Source organism: Convolutriloba macropyga, chromosome 5, assembly GCF_964194025.1.
Source record: "Convolutriloba macropyga chromosome 5, txConMacr16.3, whole genome shotgun sequence".
Classification (NCBI taxonomy): Eukaryota; Metazoa; Xenacoelomorpha; order Acoela; family Convolutidae; genus Convolutriloba; species Convolutriloba macropyga.
The window spans coordinates 68,548,847-68,562,017 of NC_134472.1; the positions used below are offsets into that span (position 1 = coordinate 68,548,847).

At 33.5% G+C, this 13,171-nt stretch overlaps 1 protein-coding gene across 1 annotated transcript; it reads right to left on the reverse strand.

The window, feature by feature from the left end:
• Positions 1–1,372: 1,372 nt before the first annotated feature.
• Positions 1,373–12,875, reverse strand: LOC142340200 (putative transporter svop-1). The gene is made up of 2 exons (XM_075390712.1): positions 12,173–12,875; positions 1,373–2,690 (listed from the first exon to the last, which is right to left on the reverse strand). The coding sequence occupies exons 1-2, from the start codon at positions 12,687–12,689 to the stop codon at positions 1,660–1,662; spliced, it is 1,548 nt and encodes a 515-aa protein (XP_075246827.1). The 5' UTR covers positions 12,690–12,875; the 3' UTR covers positions 1,373–1,659.
• Between the last annotated feature and the right edge of the window lie 296 nt (positions 12,876–13,171).

The window sequence follows — 13,171 nt, forward strand, 5'->3', positions numbered from 1 at the left end:
ATTTTGGATTACAACAGATCTCAATATCTTTGTTTTTAGGTATGATTAAACATTATCAATTTAAGGATTTCAATTGATTTATTAAATTTTTTATTAACTGAAACTATTTCTTTTCAAAAAAATTAGATCCTTTTTTCTTTACTTTGACCGTTTTGTTCTTTTTCAATGCTTTTTGCCTAGTTTAAGTTATCGGAGATCACGTACCTCAGTTTTGGTGTTCAAGGAAGGCGCAATTAATTTAGTTTGACAGTTTAAGGAAGAGATTATGGTTTTAACGGCTTCGACACCATTTTTTCAAAATTTAATGGAATTCTTTATTTTCGTCTGAAACTGTGGTTTGTTTTTGTAGACGTAGGATACGTTCGTTTTGGATAATGACAGGCCTCAATGCCATCATATTGAGGTATGAATGAACATTAACCTACTTTGAGATTTCAATTGCTATCTAATCTTTCGTTAATTAAAATTACCTTTTTTCAAAGAAACCTAAACGCATTTTGAAAAAATTGACCCTTTTTGTTTTTGTCTTATTGTTACCAAGTCTCATTAAAAGCTGGTTGATTTAATGTTTAGTGAATAAAAAGTTAATGTGTTCAATTCAGCTTTTATTCGAGGATATTTTGATTTTGTTATTACGTTTTTTTTTCAAAAAAATAGACATTGAGTTTTGACGTAAATTAATGTTGTTCTTCGATTTTTTTCTTGTCTTGTAGTCTGAATAATGGCTGGTCTCATTGGCTCACTAATATGGCATTATTTACTTTGCTAAATGATTTTAGTTGGAAGAAATTTTCTCTTTTTCTCTTTTTGTCAATTCTCAAAGAGAAAATGTTTTTTTTTCGTCCTTCTCATTTGTTTGAAAATTAAGTTCAAAATGTTGATGAGCGGAACATCATGAGCAAATGCACATTAATGAGCATCCTTGTTGAGCATCTGTGATTTAATACAAGCCAAAAATTATTTTAAATTCTAAATTTATATTAATGAAATACATAATTTACAAAATTCAATGAAGTTTAACAAATTTTAACTTTACAGTAGATAAAATGTAAGTCATCGATGACCAATAAAAGCTATCTTGGTATCTGTAGCAAAGATAAAAAAGTAATGGCGCAATATTATGGGAACAGTGTGGGCTCTGCAACACATGCGATTTCTGTTCAGTTGTCTTCTTTCTGCTACTCATGCAGATGTTTGATTTGTAGGTTGTTGGGGGGGGGGGGGGGGGGGGGGGGGGGTACGACCAACTAGATTCTTTGTATCCACAAAAATATTGGATCTTCTCCGTTGATAACCCAAGATCAAATTTTTGAACCCTTCATGTGCTATTGTATTGGAGAACACATCACGCTGTGCCACAAAAATGTGTATACATTTTTATATGATAAAATTGGAATAAAACGCTAAAATATGCAAGAAATTTGCTGCCATTTGTATTGATTATATCAATTTTATGATCAAATTCATATTTTGTTTTGCAATTTTTGCAGTTTTACTTTTCCGATCAACAAGATCAAAAACAATCACTTCTTGCGTTCCAACATTTTCTTGCATTATCAACACCTAATCCGAATTGAATTATCAGCTAGGGTTATTTAAAATTCAGGGTCACAAATTGTACTTTTTGGGTTTCATCGGAGAAGATCCTGAAAGTTATTTTCAGTTAGCATAAATCTCTTTAGGAAGAATTATTGATCCGATTAGACCGATGGAAATAAACACCATACACGTTGACGTCACTAAATGTTGCGACTCCTTCGCGAAGACTTGGATTAAAAAAGGCGAAATTGGCACCGGAATGTACATTATAAATGTACAAATGCCGAACAGGCTCGTTCTGATATTCGTGGGCAAAAGCCCAGATAAAGAAAGCCAGGAGAGTGATGATATAACAGTACCCATAACATAAACCACCGATTCCAAAAATATCGCAACCCAGATATCTGGGCACGAATATAGAAACCCTGTTGCAACAATACATACGACGTATCCTATAAATACAGTGAGTTTTACGCCGACGTTAAATTTGTAAACCAGAATAAAAGTCAGAAATGCGAAAAAGTCCCCGCCGATTTGAAACCATAATAAGGTCAGATAATCATTGCCTTTCAAAAGGTAAGTTTTCTCCGAAGTTCCGTCGCAATAATCGCTGCTGTTCTTTTGACCGCTCATGTAAATTAACTCAGTTTTAACGTACGACATTCCGTAAAATATAAAGCGAGCTGCCACGCCGACCATTACAATTGATAAAACACTCCGAAATATGTTCCAGTTCTTACAAACTATTTTGACTTTTTCCAAAAACGACAGCGACGGGTCATCGGACGACGCGAGCTCCTTATCGCGAACTAGTCTGATTTGCTTCGGCATTACAAGATTGTTTCTGCTCGCTAATTTGTTCAGAACTTTCAGCGACTTTTCATCCGTCTCTTTTGACATTAAATATCGCGGCGATTCTTCAAGGAACATCAGCACCAACATTATAAAAATGACAACAGGAACCGTCAAAATGAACAAATAGTAGCGCCATGCAATCTCGTTTTTGTCATTTGTGAATACGAGATAAGCCAATAGGATCGCTACCTGGTTGCCGATTCCTCCGCCAATTTGATTGGTCACTACAATTCCTATCCACTGATAGCTTCTTGGAAGGTTTTCGTATACGTAAGGCAGCATTAAATTGAAAGCACCTGAAAAGAATTCAGTTATAAACCCGTGCCGACTTCGATTGGTTATCTTGTAAGATTTTGCTCAAAGTCATTAGTACTAAAAACTATTTTCTTTGTAAAAACCTTGTTGTCTCGGCCCAAATACGTGGAAATTAAAAACTGACCATTTTTTCTCTAGGTCAACAAACTTGGTCTTTTCACAAGGTTTCGCTTCCACTAGTTGAAAAATCCTTGATTTTAATCATAACTGATGGTGGATGAAACTTTCCAGAATGCCCAAAAAACAATGTGTCTCAACTCGAACTCCACGACTGAATAAAATCTTAAAAGTATGTTTTGCATTACTAACAACGGTTAGGTCACATCATTCAAAAAGATTTAATAGGAACAAGTTGGAGTTTTTTGTGATCCATGTATGACTATTAAAAAATCACGCAACTAACAAGAGAATTATGTATGTGACAACTCGGACCTCCGAATTCGCATTTTAAGATTAACTCATTATAGCGAGGGTATTCACCACAGTATGAGGCATTCTAAGTTATTATTTCGAGAAAAAAAAGAAAACTCGTCGGACATACGAAAGTGTTCGCTTTCATATAACATAGCTGATATTGAAAAATGGCCTATAATTGATCGAAAAACTGTTTAGATTACATTGTTGTTACATTTTTCATGTTATAATTATGATCATAATGGTTCTGTGTGCCATTAATTTTCGACTAAACTTTTTACTTCCACAAACTTTTCTGGAAACTTTTTTCCTAGCTTGAAAGAATGTCTATAAAACAGCATCCGTGACGACTATTTGGAGGATGAACCCTTAGAAAAGAATTGAAAAAATCATGGATGAAATGCACCCAAAAGTTGTCGGAAAAAAAACTGGCCAGCAAAACTTTTGCAAAAATAGAAGATTAGCTGCTTCAGCAACTTGAAATCGCACCGTTCGAATTAAATTACATCAAAAACCAGTTTTTAAGAGAACTCAAAACTAACAAAATTTGACTCGCACGATTGTAAGCAATTATTTTAAATGCTGTTTTCATTGACTGATTTTAAAAAATTGGTTATAATATTAATTTGTTCGTGAAAAACACAAGGAGAAAAGATTGAGTTTTTGAAAAGAATATCTTGTTTTGAAGTCCAGTTCTGCTTTGTGTATACTTTTTACGTGGACTATTCATTTTTTGTTGATATAGTTGAGCTTGAATCAGCTAAGATTTCCAGCTAAACATTAAGTCAATTGAACAATTAAGTATGTAAAAAAATCAATAAACGAAAAAAAATTCTAAAAGAGTTAGAGATTTTGGAAACGTCCACTATGGCTATGACGCCACAGCGTATGAATTACTTAAAAGTATTGAGTAACTCGTGTTGATTCAAATTGTGTAATAACTCTTTTCAGCTGGAAAACTTAGCTTAATGTTTAGCTGGAAATCTTAGCTGATTCAAGCTCAACTATATCAACAAAAAATGAATAGTCCACGTAAAAAGTATACACAAAGCAGAACTGGACTTGAAAACAAGATACTCTCACTCTTTCAAAAACCCACTCTTTTCTCCTTGTGTTTTTCACGAACAAATTAATATTATAACCAATTTTTTAAAATCAGTCAATGAAAACAGCATTTAAAATAATTGCTTACAATCGTGCGAGTCAAATTTAGTTAGTTTTGAGATCTCTTAAAAACTGGTGTTTGATGTAATTTAATTCGACCGGTGCGATTTCAAGTTGCTGATGCAGCTAATCTTCTATACCCGTAAAACTCTTTTTAAAAACAAAAAGGTTACAATACTTTTGGAAAATAAAAAAAACAGTTACGACCTGTTTTTTCACCAACATTGGGACGTCCTTCAATCACCTGGAATCTTCATGAGTCTAAAAGGACAAAAAAATTGTTCTGGGACAAAAAATTTTTCTCTATCAAAAGGCAAAACTCGTTTGTTAGATTAGCGATACTAGATTGGAATGAACTACCCAGCGAAATTAAAACCAAACAAGACAAAAAAAGTTTCCCCAAGCAACTTAGAACTTTCTTCTCCTCAGCTTACAAAAGGAACCCTTTTTTGTGGAAGGTTACTTGTTCAACATGGCGTGATTTTAAATTTCGAAAATGAATTAGAACTACTGTTTACTGGTTGGGTTGACTTTATAAACTTAATTATTTTTATTTTGAGATATGCGACATAATTTGAATTTAACTAAAGTTTTCTGTTATAATATGTAAATAATAAATCCATTTAAATAATTACACTGCCGGACTAATATCAATTGTAATCGTTGATGTGGATCGGAATTCAGTGTTTTTTTTTCAGACTTTCTATCACCGCAAAATTTCGATGAAGGCTTTGAAACACTATTGCGATGAGCAAAATCACGTATGCCATTTTGACAGACTCTGTAATGTCTCGCTACAACGTGAACATATCTAGCAATCATTTAAATTTATTGTTCCGACCCCTCTTGAGGTGGGAGGAACTAAATACTCAAATGGTTTTTTTGTTCACACAATTTTGGCCGATCGATATATTCGTATTAGAAAGCTCGTCCAGCGTAGAATGCTGAATTAAATTGTTTTTATTTTCGTTTTTTACAAGGAGTTTTGAGAAAAGTTAAATGAATTCTGTTGTCTTTAATCACATTTTCCGTAATTTTTTACCAAATTTTCGTCATTTATGCTAAAATATGTCAAAAATTAATAACAATAGTACTTTTGATATTATTTTTAGAGACAAAAAAACATTGTTGGGCATTTTGATTCAATTTTTTGGCTAAAAATTTGGCTAAATATTTCAAAATTGAGCCGTTTTTATCAAAAATTGACCGAAATAAGCTGTCTTAGTCCACTCTGTTTAACTTTGCCGGAAGTACACACCAAAAAACCACTAACACAACCTTTGTAGACTGCATAACGAACCATTCCTACTTCCACTTTCCTTGAGAGTAGTCAGGAAATCAATTTCTACCGTTTTTGTTAACTCTGTTCTATGATTATCGAAACCGCAGCATTTATTTTTGATCTTTATACTAACAAATTGTCCAGATATATAACATTCCAAACATTTGAGTGTTCTTAATGGACGACGAGCAATAGAAAAGTTAGTTTTCAATAAATTTTGGAGTGTTACAATCCAAACACAATTCGGATTTTTATCAGTCGGTCTTTTAATTTAAAAAAATCTTTTAAATGTTAATTGAAAAAAAAAGAACAATTAAAACCGAAGCTCACAGTCGATAGGTCCAATTGACTTCCTAAGCAGTTCCAGATCAATATATCTAGTTTCTTTTCCCAGAGGTTATGGTCGTTTTGACTTTTGAAAATGTTCCATATCTGAATAAACAAGGGCTTATTAAACTTTGCCACTATTTTTCTCTTAAGTTGATCAACTTGTAGCATAGTGTTCACAAAGAAAGAATGCTTCTTCTGTCTCATTCTTGATGAGTTAGAATTTAATCTTTTTGAGGTTCTACGCTTGAAGATATGGATTTCTGGCTTTGATACTACAAGATTTTACAATTTTTTTTTACAAATTTTAGGCATTAGCCATTTTTCACGTCTTTTCTCCTTTTGTCACATTATCACATTATTGGCAGTTCACAAACTAGCTTATTGGTGTTCACAATAAAGCACAGTTGGCCATAAAAAAGACTTTAAAGGCATGGATTATTGTTTTAACGCCTTCGACAACCCTTTCTCGAAGAATTTTTTTTTAAATTTGTCTTCAAATGTCGTTCTTATTTTTTCTTTTTAGTCCAAAAATAGTGAATTAAAGATTCCTGGATAATGAAGGGTCTCATGGGTTTTATGGAGGAGAAATGAGCCTATATTCTGAATTGAGTAGATAGCTGATAGCTTTGAAAACAATTGCTTTCAAAAATAAAAAAAAACACTTTTAAACGTCGCATTTTTCCTTTTTGTCCAATTTTCACCAAGTCTCTTCAAATACTCGTCACATAGGACTTTCATGTCGTTGAAAGAACGCATTGTGTAAAGATCACAATTAAAACTATTGTTTTTAAAGACTTTTTTATGAATTTAGTGGCTTCGGCTCCGGTTTTTCGAAAAAAAAAACAAATTACTTTTTGGTCTTTGAATTTATTTGACGTTTTCTGTAGACTTAGGACATATTCTGATTAATCGCAGGTCTCAACCGTTTCTTTTGGACAATTGAGTGAACATATTTTAATGTTTTAACATTTTGAAGTTGATGGTTTTCATGACTTAAAAAACAGTTGTTTTCGAAAAAAAAAAACAAAAGTATTAATTAATTTTGCCCTTTTTCCCTTTTTTTGTAGTCTTGTTACCTATTCTCATTAAAGACATGTCGCATATCACATTATCGTCGTTCGAGGAAGGCTCAATTGAACATTTTTTGACGGGAAAAATATGGCTTTACGGCTTTGACAGCGTTTTCTCGCAAGTTTTGTGTGATTTTCTTGTTTGTTGTCTTTTTGTAACCGCTTAAAAAATGACAGGTCTTAATACCCGCCTATAGAGGCATCTGTGGAAATAAAACATTTGCATAACTTCAATTGATATCTCATGGCTTTCGTTAAATTGAAATTAATTTTTTTAAAATAAGCGAATTGATTAACTTTTGTTTTTTTTGTTATTTTTTTCTAAATGTTACCGAGCCTTATATTGGATTGGTCTATATATTTTTTAGTAAAGTACAATTATCATGGGTTGAGTTTCAGTTTTATCTGACAATCTTTTGACTTTGTTGATAAGTTTGTTTTTTTTGAAAAAAAAAATTGAAATAAAGTTTTGGATATAATTAAAGTTTGTTGATATTGTTGTTTGATTTTGTTGTTCCCCTTGGTTTGCTTTCTTAGTAATGGCTAATATCATCAATCTAATGAAGTATTTTCTACTCCACTGAGTTATTTGCGTTTCAGGCGATCATTTTGTTCATGCCCATTTTTTTAAACGAAGTTTTGGGCTTCTCTATCTGTTCCTCATTTGGTAGACATATATGCCAAAAATGCGGATGATCGGGGTCGGAACTTTATGCGCAAACGCACATTACCGATCCTCCTTGTTTATTTTTTCTAATAAAACTTTTTTACTGTTAATCAGCACGTTTTGAAAGATAAATTCAAAATAGACGCAGCAAGGCCAATTTGCACGTGTAATCCATCTCATTTGCTAAGCATTAATAAATGGTTAGGTATATACAATTAAATGTTTGCGCATATTTTTTTATGTGCTCATGAGGTAGCTTGTTTTAATTCTGCATTTTTGTATTGAGCCACTAGAAACCCAATAAATAATCGAAAATCTTTTTTATAAATATGTGTTAGGTCCGATTTTTGTTTTGTTCCCCCTTTTTCAAGAGCATAGAATGTTTGTGACCTCAGTATTGATTGTCTCATATTTTCTACAAAAAATTCTGTTCATTCATTAAATCATTTTTTAACAAAAGAAATCGGAAGGAGCGTTCTTGTCCTTATACCAAAACATGGCTTAAATTTCATCGAAAAAAATGCTGAAAACGCATTGCTCCGACAGTTTTGATGTTATAGTTCTGATTGATTAATGTTACAGTCTGGATTTTTTGTAGCACTGGCATAATTTTGTGTGGTCACATGAGATGAGTTGAATCTTCTTTGTTGACGATCCACCTTTCAAGATAGACATACCAAGAGCCACAAGCTGGACTAATGCACTGATAAACTTCAAATTCAAGTTGAAGTACCAACAAGGAGAAACAAAAATTAACGCAGTTGCTTTGGAAGGAAACAACTCACACAGAAGTTGATTGTGAGTGGCAATCAAGAATACACTAGTTTTTTGAAACAAAACACATTAAAGCTGAGCTGGCGAAGATTAAATAGTTTTTTCGAAATTGAGAAGCAAATAAATTGAGCCACCGAGCAAAAACTTTCATATAGGCTGAAAAACACTTCAAAACACAGAAAAAACCACAAAGGTTGGAAAAGTTTTTGGAGATATGTTGCGCTCTTCCTATGGAACCAATGCAAAATTTTTGATTTTTAATAAACTAAATGGACCGTTTCTGGATAAAATACTACCGACGCATTAATGATGTTAAGTTGGTAGCCTGGCATGTAAGAAAATCTACAAAGTTTTGTATGTATGTTTAAAGAATTTCAGTTGAATGAACAGTCCTTGGTTGAGAAAAATGGTTTCAATTGATCTCAGATGTGAACGAATGGAAATCGCAATTGAACTGAAGTTACGTTGAAAACTGAGTTAAAGTTTCAACTTCATGCGTTCATGCTCACCAAATGAACATTCTGGGATGTGGGTATAATTGGAAAAAGACAGCTGAGAACAGGCTACTGTTAATACACTGCATACTGAATGCTGCTCCGCTGCGATTACGCAGAAACACATTTATTAATTATTCTTACTACTATCGGAGAGGGAAAAATTTAGACAAAGCGAAACGTATCTGTTAAGTTGATTGAATTGAATGTGTAAACCAAAATGGTTCCGTCAACATTCAAGGGCGAGTACCTCAAGTTCACTCAACTAAGTTTTTTTTTTCCATCTTTCGTTCTTGTAGAGAAAATATAATAGCTTTTTTGAAAACACCAATCACAGACAGAAAAAATGGACGGTCTCAAAATTGACTTAGGAGTTTTTCATCAAAAAGAAATATTTGCTGGAGCAGTATCAGCGGATCAGAAAGATGGCGAGAAGGTGGCGAGAAACAAAAACAAAAAAATAAAAGTTTTGACGATTTAAAAAGACGGGCTTGCTTAGACATTGGGCATCAAAGGAGGTTGTGATAAGAGTTTTAAGTTTTCAAAAAATGTATCAAAAAATACAAATTTGAACCATAGATCCATGAATTAAGATCATATAGGGAAAAGAAAGCAACGTTTTTTATGAAAAGTTTTTTTTGTTGAAGTAGTGTCAGAATCCGATCGTTGAAAATACTTTGGGGAAATTGTCGAAAACCTAAAGAAATTTTTCAACTGGTAATCTATGGAAACGTCTTTTACCGCTGACGTCATTTGTTTCTATATGCGGGACGTAAAAAGCAATGAAATCGACGAAATACTATTGCACTGTGGCATAAAAGTCTCTGTTAGCTCTTAAATTATCGAACAAATTCTATAGAGTAATGGTACTGAGTTGGACACCAACCAGAACCAAGACAGCATAAATAAAATTCCACATTCCCAAGATAGGTGACAGCACGGATTTACATTCTCTGTTAAGAAAAACGATCAGTGTATAGAAAGTTGAGCTTAGTTCTCTATTTTTCAGTAAATTATAGAAAAATTCGATTTATCAACTTTTACGTGCATTTACTCCAAGTTAATTTTTGGGCTGATAATTTTGTTCTAAAAATTCTTTATCGAGTCACTTTTGATTAGGGGTTACCTTTTCTCATGGAGGCCCTCCACAACATATATCCATTGATCAAAATTGGCGCACCAAATTTCTTGAAAATGCAAAACTCAGCAGTGGCTAATTCCATTATTGACAGTTTGTCAGTAATCCTTTTAAAAATTGTGGAAAAAATAGTGTGATTGGAAAGTTCGAAAAATTTATTGTTACCATTGTTGCATAATTTCTTCTTATTTCAGGCATTTTCCTTTGTTTCTTGGCAAGATGTGGCCAGGAACTTCGTATTTTTGAGTTTCAGTTTTGTGCCAAAAAATTTAGAAAAGTTAATAGATATAATACAAAATTTATAGAAACATTATAATCAATCTAAATTGTCAAAGGAATTTATCCAGTAAAAAACAACACGCTAAGAATATCTTAAACAACAGACTAAAACCAATAAAAAATTGAGAATAAAAAATACATACAGGTTATTAGTTGATTGACAGCATCAAATTGTAAAAACAATAGAACTTTCATTTTATAAGAAAGTGTTTTGAAGTAATTTCTCCTTCAATTGGTTTGAGTGAGTCATCAGAAATTAAAAGCTAAAACATGTAAATTGAAATTGCTAAATTTCTCGATAAATGCTACCTGCTTTCAATTTCTTAATGGCTCTAAATAAATGAACAACTAAACAATGTTTTATTCACAAAATCTAATTGTTCGTATTTTTTGAGAATTTTCAGCGACACAAACTTTGAAAACAGATTGGTGTTCAATTGGATCATTTGTTATCTGTTGCATCAAGTTTCGTTTCCTGGTTTTAAACAGATCGATATGAAATTTTTTCAAGATTGAAACAATTGCTGGTTAAACTGACAGTCAAATTTGAAGTAATGAATGCGCTTTTTACTTGAAGTTGAATGGTTCCAAAAAAACATATCACTGTTTTTATTGTCTTTTGCCGGTATATTTTAAAGAATTGATGAAATGATAATTTTGTAACCTAATGGCGGATATGAATTGATTTGGTTCCCTTCTATCACTGATAGAATTCCAGTTTTAATTCTGCTCTTTTGTTCTATTTAAATTGCTGGTTGTAGAAAATTAGGAAGAAAAACTCGCTCGTGTCACTCAAATTCCAGATCAGTACTCTTTGATGATCTAGTGGAAATAAAAACGAGAAAATCAGATGGAACACCATATAGAAGTTCAACAAAAGCAATATTGTTATTCTTTTTTTCACTAGCAGCATGAGTTTCAGGTTTGATCAAATAAGTAATCTTTTCAAGTGTTATCGAATGTTAGAAAAATTAGAAAAATTTGTCATATAGCGAATGGATTTTCCACTACCACCTGTTTCTAAAGAGTTTAATGAGCGTTAATTTATGTTCTTAAGTTTTTAAAGAATTTTTCATCTGCAAGCTGCTGCCTGCAAAAGACGACAATTTTGCAAATAATTAGCAGAGAAAAATCAATTTGAACTCACTACTTGTTTCACAACAATTGACTTGATTTTCAAAATACTTTACTGCAATCATTTTGGAACAAAGCAGATTTTTTAAAAGAAATGCGTTTTTTTGAGTCAACAGCAGAAACCTGAGGACAATAGTTGGCGATTTTTCTACACTGCTTATTATTTGACGGATTGGAGCAGTTTGTGCTAACGCATATCACCAGTTCGTATTGTTTCGCTTATTTTCTGGATAATTAATCGGCCCAAATCTGCAAACAATTGTATTATGATATAAAATCTGATATACCTTCCTAAAATTATCACTTTCAATGCACCAGAATTTTGTCAAATGTGTTGAAATTCGAATATATGTGCCCAGGATGAGGTCTGGGGTCTGAGCATGTTCGACGGCCTGGAATCCGGACCGAACAGCCCCAAAGTCACGCCAGACTTTAAAAAACCTAGACGTTAGGCCAGACATAGACCTAGCCCATGAGAGCGAGCCTGGCCCAAACCGAACAAACCAAAGCCAAACCCTGGGTCAGACTGAACTGTTCCAGGCCACGGGCTAGACCAAACGAGAGGAACAGACGACCCAACAAAATTTATCCAATCTATCCCCCCCGCCGCCACGCGACCCCAATCTGTCTGATCACTACTTGTCTTGTGCTCCGGGTCTAATTCTATGCAAGCGTTTCTTAGAAACGTTTTCCAAAAATTACGAGAAATTGACGAACCTCCTCCAAGCGAGAACAGAACTCTGAATGCAATTAACCAATAGATGTTGGGCGCCAGACAGCAAAGCATGCTCCAAAACGCCACCCAAATAGCCGCCATCACTGTGCAGTTCTTCCGACCCACCCTGTCAGAAATATAACCCCAAAACGGGTAACTAATCGCGATTCCCGAATAAGAAGCAATGCCCAGCGCCGCTTCCAGTTCCTCTGTCAAACCCATTTGAACATACAACCGGGTTGAAAGCAGAGGCAATGATTGGATTAGCCCATACTGGCTTATAAAACCCAAACAAATAATGGAAAGAAGGACAATTTGTGCCCTGCCGAACCCGATAGCTTCGATAAAATTGGAAGGGGTGTATGTGAATCCATCATCCGTTAGCAATGCTTGCTGTGCGTGGTCTTTTATAGTGGGCAGTCGGATATTACGTAATGTTCCATATTCGGAGGGGGAGTTATCGTCGTTGTTTTCGTCAGTTCGAGAAGAGAGTTCTTGTTTTTCATCACTTTCGCTCATTTTGCATAACGCCTGAGAAAAACAAATGTAAGCTCATTTAAGCACGGGTATTGAACTGAATTTTCAATGGTCCAGAAGTATTCACAATTTAAAGTTTAATTTTTGTTCATTAAAAGTGGTCTTAAGTTATGCGCACAAATGCAGTACAAATAACTAAATGCAAAATAATTTTGTTTGTTTTCTTATCGGAGCGCGTTCTTTGCTCCTGTGCAGCAATTTTAGCAATTGATTCAGTTCATTTAATTCTGCTTTATTTTCAATTTTTGCTCAAAATCATTAGATATTACTTTTTGAGCCCAGTCGCGTTGAAAGTAATTTGGCTGTGAGCTCTATGTATACTTTGATGACTTCTGAGCTAGCAAATAAGTGCAAAGGTATAGCTGAACAAAATTTACTGTGATTTCTTAAAAATAATTTTCAAAATGCTTTCTAATTTTTTGTTTCCTTTTTACATTTCGCTTCTCCATTTCGATTATTTTATA

What these genes read in the sequence shown, in the direction of transcription:
- LOC142340200 (XM_075390712.1), bottom strand. Translation starts at nt 12,689, where the DNA reads ATGAGCGAAAGTGATGAAAAACAAGAACTCTCTTCTCGAACTGACGAA. An exon ending in TCTGTTCTCGCTTGGAGGAG is followed by an intron (nt 2,691 to 12,172) that starts GTTCGTCAATTT and finishes AATTCTTTTCAG; the next exon opens with GTGCTTTCAATTTAATGCTG.